The following is a 12913-nucleotide window of genomic DNA, read 5'->3' on the forward strand; positions in this document are numbered from 1 at the left end:
GGCTGAACACAACAGGAAGATAGGCACCTGGTGGGACTGCTGCTAAACAGAACGTGTTGGTTTGCCTTTCACAAGTACAAAAACACGGGTTAAGCACAAAAGCATGGGGCAGGAAAGGGTCAAGTCTATGTTGTGTCCTTGCTAAGGAGATTCATGCCGCGTACACACGACCGTACTTTCCGGCAGACTAAGGTCTGACGGTCTTCCTAATGGATTTCCGTTCCAAGTTCCGGACTTTCTAAACTAAATGACTTGGCCACACACGAATGGACTAAGTCCATTCGTATGTCCATTAGTTTTGAACGTGATGATGTAAACGGGACTAAACAAGAAAGTTCAATAGCCAGTAGCCAATAGCTTCCCTTGCGTTGTATTTGGTCTGTCGGACCACCACACAGACAAATGTTTTTCAAGATTTTAGTCTGTCAGAATTGAGTCCGTCGGATAGATTTTGAAACATGTTCTATTTCTAGGTCCGTTGTTTTTTTTGAAAATCGGATTAGCCCACACATGATTGGACTGTCCGACGGACTAATCACCTCGGACCTAGTCTGCTAGAAAGTCCGGTCACTACCAGTCCCGGCAGCCATTGTCACTGGGACAGAAAGCAATGGAATGTTCAATATTGTTGCGTTGTCAATAGAAGAGAAATAGCATACTAGCCCATTATGAATTACTTACACGAGAACGAATCCCCCGCAGTCATCCTCGTCTCCCCCTCAGGCTGCCGACATGTCGCCCGGGGCTTGCTTCCGGGTATCACGGCTCCGGCGCTGTGATTGGCCGGGGCCGTGGTGACATCACTCCCGCGCATGCGCTGTAGACATTTGGCGCAGGCGCACTGAGCGTGCCGTTTCTAATGGCGATAATGCACCAGTGTGCATGCGCGGGAGCGACGTCATCGCGGCTCCGGCCAGTCACAGCTCCGGAGCCACGATACCCGGAAGTCACTCAGGGATAGATGGCGCATCGGAGGATGGGAACGAGGACTGCTTCGGGGGCTTCGATCTCAGGTAAGTAATTCATAATGAGCTAGTATGCTATGCATACTATCTCATTATGCCTTTGTCTTGCAGGGGTTATTTTTTATTTTTTTTATTGCTGAGGCTTTACTTCCTCTTTAAGATCTTTATTTCTGTGATAGAGCCTTGTGAACTGAGCATATAACATGTGCAATAGCCTATTTACATACACTATACATTTACCTTTTTTTACATACATTATGTAAAACAATGTTTACGAGTTACATTGATTGTACATGGTCACATTAATCCAGCTCGAACCAGTAAGGCTGGGTTCACACTTATGCGAATTGGATGTGGGTTTCCCCGCATCCAATTTGCATTGCAGGTGGCTGTAAACGGCTCTTTATGGAGCCGATTCACACATCTCCGCAGTGGCCTCGGTGCGATTTGCACAGGAGCCCTGTGCGTCTTTTGGTCCATTTCAGATCCCAATTCAGCCAAAAATTTGTGCTGAAATCAGACCTGAAACTGCGAATGGAGACGCACCGGACCTCCGCCGCCGCTGGGAGCCTCTGCATGTTCTAGTGTGAAACCAGCCTAAAGGTATAGTATGTGACATACAAGGCTGATGCCCCTGGAAGCTGGAAATCACTGAAATAGACCTTGTTACTCCTCCAGTGATCGCCATTTGCTTCAAGGTCCCATGCCAAGTTGGTTTCCCTGCTGCTTACTAAATATAGAAAGTTGCTCGTTCGGCGCGGGTGCCATTCAGGGGACACAGCATTTTCTCAATGAATGCAAAATGTTCCCCGATTGGACGAGGTGGAAAGGTGATGTCACAATCTCTGCTTTTCTCAGTCAGAGAGCCCTTTGCATTCACTGAGAAAATGGAAAGTGTTCCTACAAGTGGTTGTAAACCCTGTACTATAGTAAAGTGGTTGTAAACCCACTTTTTGGACTTCAACCTATAGGTCAGTCTAGAATTATGCCCCATACACACGGTCAGACTTTCCGACCACAAAATCCGTCTGATTTTTTCCTACGGATTTTGGCCGAAACTTGTCTTGCACACATACGGTTGCACAAAGTTGTCGGAAAATCTGATCGTTTGGAGGCCAGTAGCCAATAGCTTTCGTCTCCAAATTTTTTCTGAGCATGTGTGGCACTTTGTGCGTCGGATCTCTCTACACATGATCGGAAAAAGTCTGATCGGTTTTTGTTGTCAGAAAATTTGAGATCCAGCTCTCAAATTTTTTCCGTCTTAAATTCCGACAGAAAAAGTCCGATAGAGCCGACACGCGATTTTCCGACAACATAATCTGATCGGACTTTTTTTCCGTTGGAATTTCCAACCGTGTGTATGGGGCATAATAGGGGATATTTCACTTGTGGTCCGCCGAAAATTCCCACGGCGAATGCGCGGGGAAGAAACTAAACTAACTGCCGTTTCTTCCCTAGCCTGTGCCGTTAATCGTGGCTCCCGTGCACACACGCACGGGAGTGACGTCACGCGGCTCCGGCGAATCACAGAGCTTTAGTCCACGGCCCGGGAGAAAGAGGGACCAGAAGATAGGCGCTGCCTACACAGGGGACATCACTGGATTCTTTTGCAGGTAAGTGGCACATAATGGGTTAGTATGTGATGCTTACTAGCCCATTATGCTTTTCATTTGCAGGCTATACACGGAGCAAAAGGGGAAGTAAAACCCATCAGGTGCGCAAACCAAGCATTCAACCTCCTGTGTGCATTAAGCAGCAGGGCAGCCATTCGGTATGTTTCCACCAAGCCAGTGGAGATGACGGTACTGCATATTGTAAATATTGCCATACCTGGATATCAGCTTTAAAGAGATGAATTGGACACCTTGCACATGCCTCCCACAAATGCGAAACCAATGTGAACCAAACCTCTCTCACCAATTTAGCTCCAGGTGGAAGTGATCAAAAAAAAAAACTCTATTAAGGCTCGGTTTCCACTAGTGCGACTTGTCATGCGAATGGGGCTGCAAAGTCACATGACAAGTCGTACCCCATGATTTCCAATGAGTACCGTTCATATCTGTGCAACTTCAAGCCGCAGCGACTTCAAAGTAGTCCCTGCACTACTGTGGTCCCACTTTGATGCGACTTGAGGTCCATAGAGCTCAAGAATACACAGGCATTGCTTCAAGTCGCATCAAAATTGCAGTAAAAAATAGCGGCAAAATCGCGCAACTTTGGGGTTGCAATAGTGGAAACTGAGCCTAAATCCAGCTATGGATTTATTAAAAAATAGCATTCACTGAAACTTCTTATTATTGTTATACAGGATTTATATAGCGCCAACAGTTTGCGCAGTGCTTTACAATGTAGGGAAACTTTCTTATACTGAAAGAAACAACCTCCACCATAATCCCCCCTCCACCAAATGATTTGGACCAGTGCACAAAGCAAGGTCCATAAACACATGGATGAGCGAGTTTGGGGTGGAGGAACTTGACTGGCCTCAACCCAATAGTACACCTTTGGGATTAGGTAGAGCGGAGACTGTGAGCCAGGCCTTCTCGCCCAACATCAGTGTCTGACCTCACAAAATGCGCTTCTGGAAGAATGTTTAAACATTCCCATAGACACATCTCCTAAACCTTGTGGACCGCCTTCCCAGAAGAGTTGAAGCTGTTATAACCGCAAAGGGTGGGCCACCTCAGTATTGAACCCTACGGACTAATGCCCAATACACACGGTCGGACTTTCCGATGAAAAATGTGTGATCGGATCTTGGTGTTCGGAAAATCCGATCGTGTGTGGGCTCCATCTGACTTTTTCCATCAGAATTTCTGACACAGGACGTTTGAGAGCCGGATCTAAAATTTTCTGATAACAAAATCCGATCGTTTAAATTCCGACAATTCCGAAGGACAAAGTGCCACGCATGCTCAAAAATAAATTACGAGACGAAAGCTATTGGCTACTAGCCCTCTTTATAGTCCCGTCGTACGCCTTGTACGTCACCGCGTTCTGGAGGAACGGATTTTCCGACAACTTTGTGCGACCGTGTGTATGCAAGACAAGTTTGGGAAAAAATCAGTCGGAAAAAATCAGACTGATTTTTTTGGTCGGAAAGTCCTACCGTGTGTACGGGGCATAAGACTGGGATGCCATTAACCACTTGCTTACTGGGCACTTAAACCCCCCTCAGTCCCAGACCAATTTTCAGCTTTCAGCGCTGATGCACTTTGAATGACAATTGCGCGGGCATACAACACTGTACCCAAATGAAATTTTTATCATTTTTTTCCCACAAATAGAGCTTTCTTTTGGTGGTATTTAGTTACAGCTGGGAGTTTTATTTTTTGCTAAACAAACAAAAAAAGATGCAAAAAAAAAAAAAAATCATGTTTTAATAGTTTGTTATAAAATTTTGCAAACGGGTCATTTTTCTCCTTCATTGAAGTGCGCTGATTAGGCGGCACTGATAGGCTGCATTGGTGGGCACTGATGGGCTGCATTGGTGGGCACTGATGGGCTGCATTGGTGGGCACTGATAGGCTGCACTGGTGGGCACTGATAGGCATAGTTAAGGCGGCACTAATAGGCACAGATAAGGCGGCACCGATGGGCACAGATAAGGCGGCACTGATGGGCAAAGATGGGCACAGATAAGATGGCACGGATGGGTGGCACGGATAAGTGGCACGGATGGGTGGCACGGATGGGCACTGATAGGTACCACAGATAGATGGGACTGATGGGCACTGATAGGTGGCACTGATAGGTGGCTCTGATAGGTGGCACTGCTGGGCACTGATGGGCGGCACTGCTGGGCACTGATGGGCGGCACTGCTGGGCACTGATGGGCGGCACCTTTGAGGCAGATTGGGTGGCACTGTGGGTGGCACTGTGGGTGGCACTATGGGCACTGACGGGGGGCACTGACGGGGGGCACTTACTTTTGCGTTTTATTTTACTTCAGGATGGCACTGCGGGAGGCAGGTGGGCACTGGCAGGTGGCAGGTGGTCCCTTGTATTGATGGCCGTGATCGGGACTGATGTCCCGATCACGGCCGCCGGTGATCGGCTTTTTTTTTTTCTCCTCGCGCTGTCAGCGCGAGGAGGAATAATAGCCGATTACCGGCTCCGTTCTATCACATGATCAGCTGTCATTGGCTGACAGCTGATCACGTGATAAGGGGTCGGGATCGACCCCTTGCACGGATCGGTGATCAGGCGAGTCTCATGGACTCGCCGATCACAGAGCGCGCCGCGCGCGCCCCTCAGGGGGCACGCAGGCCGCTCGTAACCGGGACGACGTCAATAGACGTAGTCCCGGAAATGTAGGTCCGCGCTAATGCCGTCATTTGGCAATAGCGCGGATCTCAAGTGGTTAAAGTTCATGTGTGTGCATAGCTCCCAACTGTCCCTGATTTCAAGGAACTGTGCCTGGTTTGGAACAATGTTCCTCAGTCCCTCTTTCCTCCTCATTTGTCCCTCATTTTGCTCTGATCTATAAGGTTGTAAATAAAATGCACTTTTTATCTATCAAAAAAGGGTTTTCCAGTGCTAAACCTTTCATCTGATTTCTAAATTGCTGCCTTTGTAGATTCCAAAAGCCGATATAAAGGAATAGTAGTGGTAAAAAAACACTTGTGGGTTTAACCAATCTTATCTTTTTTTTTTTTTGTACAATTCTCCTTTAGGCTGGGTTCACACTGCTGCGGGGGGAGATCCGGATGTGATTCGCACCGCAAATCACATCCGATCTCCGTAGCGCTGCGAGTTCAGCCATACAGATAGTATGGCTGAACTCGCAGCGGTCCCGCAGCAAACTCGCACGGGACCCTTTTTTTCATCCGCAACAGAATCGGATCGCATGGGCGTTCACACCATGCGATCCGATTCTTGTGCGAGTCGGCAGATCGCACTGCGATATGCGATCGGATCTGGGGGTGTCATTAACATATCATTGACACTCCCAGCCATTCGCATAGGGCAGTGTGAACTGCCGGCGGGAGTCGTGCGATGCGGGAAAACGCCGCGGATTCGCGGCGTTCCCGCATCGCAGCGGTGTGAACCCGGCCTTAAGGGGGTGTGTCCTATACCTGCATACTTTTGCTGATAGGTGTCCCTCATTCCCATCTCAGAAAGTTGGGAGGTATGTGTGTGTAAAGGCAGGCATCCCAATACTTTTGGTAATATAGTGTATATAATACATGCCATATAGATAGAATACCTATGCTTATGTCCCATATGTATGCTGTATAATGTTCATGTATAAAGGCAGGCGTCACAATACTTTTGGTAATATAGTTTATCTCTGGTATACATTTTATATATCTTTTTTGGAAGAACACTTAACATATTGATTGTATCTCTCAACTTTATTGCTCTTGTGGAAGGTTCCACATCACATACTAAGGAATATTTTGTATTGCACAAAACTGAATTGATTTTTTGCACAAATAGGAGTAGCTCCTTACTTAACACATTCACAATTTTTTGAGCGAGCTTTTTACTTAAAGGAGCAGCTGCCATATGACGTGTAAAAGGTTTATGGTCGGGGTCATTTGTATTGTTTTTTTTTATTATTATTATTTATATATATATATATATATATATATATATATATATATATATATATATATATATATATATATATATATATATATATGTATATATTTTTTTTTTATATATATCAAGATTGTTGGTGGGGCTTGCTGTACTTTGCACATCTGTTTAGCACTACTTTGCACATGGCCATGGAGATTGTCTGCATTTTTTTTTTTCAAGAAGTGAGGAGTAAAGCGCTCCAATGGCTACTCAAAAATAGCCAGAAAAAAATAGGAAAAAATAAGCACATTAAAACCAATCTTAAAAAAACAAACAAAAAAAAACCAATTTGGCTGAAGTTATACTTTAAAAACTATTTGTGTAGTTCCATTAGTGATGCTATATAAATCCCTATTACGCCGCGGACCCACGATCGGAAATTCGGCCACCAAAAGACTGATGAGAGCTATTTGTCGGAAAATGCGAGACCGTGCCTACGTTCCATCGGGATTTTGCTGGCCAAATTTCCGCCAGCAAAAGTTTGAGAGCAGGTTCTCAATTTTTCCGACGGAAAACGTTTTTTTTTTTTTACGGAAATTCTGATCGCCTGCGGCAATTCCGACGCAAAAGATTCCGACGCATGCTCGGAAACAATTTGACGCATCGGGAGCATTGAAACATTCATTTTCATTCAAACAGGGCATTTATTTTCGCGGCTCGTCGTAGCGTTGTACGTCACCGCGTTCTTGACGGTCGGGAATTTGGCGTTGACCGCGTGTAGGCGACACAAGCTTGAGTGGAATTCCGTCGGAAAAAACATCCAAGGCTTTTCTGATGAGAATTTCCGATCGTGTGGACGTGGCATAAGAAAGGCTGCTGAGAAGGACAATGCGAGCAAAAATACATAATTAAAGAGTGTGAGATAATAAATGAGCAATGAAATAAACATGGAGGCATAGAAGACATTATGTGGAGTGTCACCAGCTGTGTTGTATTGGTGTCCTCTTCATCTTGAACCCAATGATTTAATAGGATGAGCAGGCTCTGTAGTAAGAACATACAGATACAGGAATAATATAAGTACAACTATAATCACAATCACTGTAAGGATACGGCTCCTATAGCTAAATCTATATCATTTACATTGGTAATAAGCATGGCTACCGATAAATATAGTGTGACCGTAATACATATAGGTATATCTACTCTATACCTGTAACACATATAGCTAGAGCTACACTATGGGGGTAATTTACTAAATGCAAATAGTCTGTGAAAGGTTGGGGGGTGCGCTGTGAAAGGTTGCAATGCATTGTGGGGCACTGTTGGAGGTTGGGGGTGCTGTGGAGGGCTGGAGACTCTGCATAGTTGGAGGGGGGGGGGGGTAGATGCTGTGAAAGGTTGGGGTGCAATGTGGGACACTGTTGTAGGTTGGAGGCACTGTGGAGGGCTCTTAGAGGGCCTAGGGGCACTTTGGGTCACTATGGGAGGTTGGCGGGAACTATGGGTACTAGGAGGCACTGTGGGAGGTTAAGGTATCTGCTGCTGGCTGGAGGCCCATGAGAAGGTAGGTCGTGGTCCAAAAGTGGGCCCTCAGAGAACCATTGTCGAGAACCATTGTTATAGATATAGGGGTTGATTTACTAAAGGCAAAGAGCAAAGTGCAGTTGCGCTCTGAAAGAGGAGTTGCTCCAGAGCTTAGTAAATGAGGTAAGGCTTCACTTTGCAAGGAATACCCAATCACCTGCAAGGAAAATAAAAAAAAACTAAATTTTTTTCTTGCACATGATTGGATGATGAAAATCAGCAGAGCTTCCCCTCATTTACTAAGCTCTGGAGCAGCTGTTCTTTCAGATAGCAACTGCACTTTTCAAAGTGCACAGTCTCTTTGCCTTTAGCAAATCAACCCCTATATCTATAACAATGGTTCTCAACCACCAGGGCGGGGGCCCACTTTTGGACCAAGACCTACCTTCTCCAGGGCCTCCAGCCAGCAGCAGATACCTTAACCTCCCACAGTGTCTCTTAGCACCCATAGTTCCCGCCAACCTCCCATAGTGTCCCAAAGTGCCCCCAAACCCTCTAAGAGACCTCCACAGTGTCCCGAACCTACAACAGTGTCCCACATTGCACCCCAACCTTTAACTATGCCTCCCAGCCTACTGCAGAATCTCCAGCCCTCCACAGCACCCCCAACCTCCAACAGTGCCCCACAATGTATTCCAACCTTTCACAGCGCATCCCCAACCTTTCACAGCGCCCCCCAACCTCCCATAATGCCTCCCAGTCTACTGCAGAGTCTCCAGCCCTCCACAGTGCCCCCAATTTCCAGCAGTGTCCCACAGTGTCCCCCAACCTTATACAGTGCCCCCCAGGCCAACTGCAGCGTCTCCTGCCCTCCATAGTGCCCCAACCTCCAAAACTCTCCCACAGTGCCCCCCAACCTCCCACAGTGCCCCCAGGTCTCTATAATGTCCCCCAACCTCCAACAGTGTCTCATAGTGCCTCCCGACCTCCCACAGTGCCCCTAGTCTACTGCAGAGCCTCCAGCCCTCCACATTGTCTCCCAACCTCCCACAGTGCCCCTCAGCTTCCTCCAGAAGTAAAATCCCCAACAGAACCGTCAATCTACTGCAGAGTCCCCTAACCCCTCCACCACCCCATGCCCCCAACAGTTACACTGAGACCCATCCAGAGTCTTCCAGCATTTCAATACATGTTTTCAATTCCCATACTTTTACTGTGTGAGTATAATGTGCTACCCTCTAACTTTAGCATAAAATGCTATATCGACACCATAACTGCAACCCATATAGCTTTATCTCCTCAACTGAATACCTACAGTATATAACAGCTACCCTGTTTCCCCGAAAATAAGACCTAGTGTGATTGTCGGTGATGGCTGCAATATAAGCCCCACCCCCAAATAAGCCCTACCCTGTTTCCCCGAAAATAAGCCCTACCCTGAAAGTAAAACCTACAAGGACTTTAACTAGGGCTTATTTGGGGGTAGGGCTTATATTGCAGCCATCACTGACAATCATGCTAGGTCTTATTTTCGGGGGAAACAGGATATATTTATTCTATAATTGTAAGGGTTCCTGCACAGGGCTGGCTGAGCCCATTCAACGTAAGTAACATATTTCCTCTGCTCAAGTGAAGCGTACAGTCTCCCATTTACATGAACGGCTGTGCAATTGTAGACATGAGTACGGCGTACAGTTTATACCGAACAAGCTCCGCTGCCCGTGTGCTCCTACTGGTATACTCACTGTGAGGTTGTTACCCCCTATAAGGGGTTTCTGAACTTGCTGAAATGCCATTTTGAGAATATCTAAAAGTTGAATGGAGAGACACAGTCATTTAAGTTAAAAAGACATTTACTAAATATACAGCGCATCCGGAAAGTATTCACAGCGCTTCACTTTTTCCACATTTTGTTATGTTACAGCCTTATTCCAAAGTTGACTAAATTAATTATTGTCCTTAAAATTCTACAAACAATATCCCATAATGACAATGTGAAAAAAGTTTGTTTGAAATCTTTGCAAATTTCTTAAGAATAAAAAACGGAAAAAATCCCATATACATACAGTGCCTTGAAAAGGTATTCATACCCCTTGAAATTTTCCACATATTGTTACAATCAAAAACTTAAATGTATTTTATTGGGATTTTATGTGATAGACCAACACAAAGTGGCACATAATTGTGAAGTGGAAGGAAAATAATAAATGGTTTTCAATTTTTTTTTACAAATAAATATGTAAAAAGTGTGGGGTGAATTTGTATTCAGCCCCCCTTTACTCTGATACCCCCAACTACAATCTAATGTAACCAATTGCCTTCAGAAGTCACCTAATTAGTAAATAGAGTCCATAGGTCAGGTATAAAGTTGTGAAGATGTATAAAGCAGGGTTAGGTTATAAAAAATATCCCAAGCTTTGAACATCTCACGGAGCTCTGTTCCATCCATCATAGGAAAATGGAAAGTATGGCACAACTGCAACCCTACCAAGACATGGCCGTCCACCTAAACTGACCGGCTGGGCAAGGAGAGAATTCATCAGAGAAGCAGCCAAGAGGTCCATGGTAACTCTGGAGGAGCTGCAGAGATCCACAGCTCAGGGGGGAGAATCTGTCCACAGGACAACTTTATGGAAGAGTGACAAGAAGAAAGACATTGGAGAAATAAAGCCATAAGAAGTCCTGTTTGCAGTTTGTGAGAAGCCATGTGGGGGACACAGCAAACATGTGGAAGAAGGTGATCTGGTCAGATGAGACCAAAATTAAAATTTTTAGTCTAAAAGTAAAATGCTATGTGTGGGGGGAAATCTAACACTGCACATCACCCTGAACACACCATCCCCACCGTGAAACATGGTGGTGGCAGCATCATGTTGTGGGGATGCTTTTCTTCAGCAGGGACAGGGAAGCTGGTCAGAGTTGATGGGAAGATGGATGGTGCCAAATACAGGACAATCATAGAAGTAAACCTTTATTCCGTGTACACACTGCAAAAGACTTCAAACTGGGGCAGAGGTTTATGATAACGAACTTTAACATACAGCCAGAGCTACAATGGAATGGTTTAGATCAAAACATATTCATGTGTTAGAATGGCCCAGTCACAGTCCAGACCTAAATCCAATTGAGAGTCTGTGGCAAGACTTGAAAATTGCTGTTCACAGACGCTCTCCATCCAATGTGACAGAGCTTCAGCTATTTTGCAAAGAAGAATGGGCAGAAATGTTCCTCTCTAGATGTGAAAAGCTGGTAGAGACATCCCCAAATAGACTTGCAGCTGTAATTGCAGTAAAAGGGGGTTCTACAAAGTATTGACTCCGGGGGGCGCCATACAAATGCACAACACACTTTTCAGATATTTATTTGTAAAGAAAAATTGAAAGCCATTTAACTTTTTTCTTTCTACTTCACAATTATGTGCCACATTGTGTTGGTCTATCACATAAAATCCCAATAAAATACATTTATGTTTTTGGTTGTAACATGACAAAATGTGGAAAATTTCAAGGGATATGAATACCTTTTCAAGGCACTGTAAGTATCATAGCCTTTGCGCAATACTTTGTTGAAGCATCTTTGACACCAATTACAGCCTGTTGGAAGATGAACCTTCTCCCCAGTCTGAGGTCTAGAGAGCACTGGAGCAGGTTTTCATCAAGGATATCTCTGTACATTGCTGCATTCTTCTTTCCCTCAATTCTGACTAGTCTCCCAGTTCCTGCCACTGAAAAACATCCCCACAGTATGATGCTGCCACCACCATGCTTCCCTGTAGGGATGGTATTGGCCAGGTGATGAGCGGTGCCTGGTTCCCTCCAGACATGATGCTTTCCATTCAGGCCAAAGAGCTCAAACCTTGTTTCATCAGACCAGAGAATTTTGTTTCCCATGGGCAGGGACCTTCAGGTGCCTTTTGGCAAACTCCAGGCGGGCTGTCATGTGCCTTTCACTGAGGATGGACTTCGGTCTGACCACTCTACCATACAGGCCTGATTAGCGGAGTGCTGCAGAGATTATCGTTCTTCTGGAAGGTTCTCCGCTCTCCACAGAGAAATGCTGGAGCTCTGTCAGAGTGACCATCAGATTCTTGGTCACCTCCCTGACTAAGGCCCTTCTCTCAGCTTGGCCGGGAGGCCCGCTTTAGGAAGAGTCCTGGTGGTTCCAAACTTCTTCCATTTACAAATGATGGACGCCACGGCGCTCATTGGGACCTTCAATACTGCAGACATTTTTCTGTACCCTTCTCCAGATCAAAAGGACATTTTGCTTGCAGGGGCAAGCCTGAAGTCAAGTGGAAGACAAAGTTACTGAAGGACTCCCATGTAAGAACAATGTTGGAGTTGTGGTCTGGATGAATCCAACCGAGGCAGCTTTTACCTGCTAACCACTTGGGACGGGTGAGGTGTGCGGCGCCTAGGCTATCTCTGCAGTCTGCACCCTCACTAGTCAGCAGCATCCAACACATCAGACCATGACCTGAGTGGGGACCCTTAACCATTTATGGTAGGTCACAGCAATTTTTATGTACATTTATTTCCTAGTGTACAAGATGATAGATAGATAGATAGATAGATAGATAGATAGATAGATAGATAGATAGATAGATAGATAGATAGATAGATAGATAGATAGATAGATAGAGAGGGACAAACACTCATCAAAATTTAGCTGCTAAACCAGCCGAATTTTGATTTTGCATCTTTGGCTTTAGTTTTGAATTTGGTGAGGCAGGAATAGAACTTCTACTGGTAATGTGTCTTGTGTGAATAATGGGAATAAGACATTGATGGGGAAATTGCATATTTCATATTTCCCTATTAGGCTGCTTTCACACTGCAGCGTGAGCGGCGTCGGCGGTAAAGTGCCGCTATTTTTAGCGGCGCTTTACCGTCGTT

General features: G+C 45.4%; 1 protein-coding gene across 1 annotated transcript in view; it reads right to left on the reverse strand.

Moving 5' to 3' along the window:
• LOC143927699 (polycystin-1-like protein 2) overlaps window positions 1-12913 on the reverse strand; it is a 67130-nt gene that overhangs the window by 34533 nt on the left and 19684 nt on the right. Inside the window, exons 5-6 of the mRNA XM_077451970.1 lie at window positions 9764-9825; window positions 7473-7535 (exon numbers count right to left, since the gene is read on the reverse strand). Coding sequence (XP_077308096.1) covers window positions 7473-7535; window positions 9764-9825 — 125 coding nt within the window. The remainder of the gene's footprint in view (window positions 1-7472; window positions 7536-9763; window positions 9826-12913) is intronic.

The sequence above is a fragment of the Lithobates pipiens genome, unplaced genomic scaffold, assembly GCF_037356315.1.
Source record: "Lithobates pipiens isolate NorthernLeopardFrog02 unplaced genomic scaffold, aLitPip1_a1.2 Scaffold_10, whole genome shotgun sequence".
Classification (NCBI taxonomy): domain Eukaryota; kingdom Metazoa; phylum Chordata; class Amphibia; order Anura; family Ranidae; genus Lithobates; species Lithobates pipiens.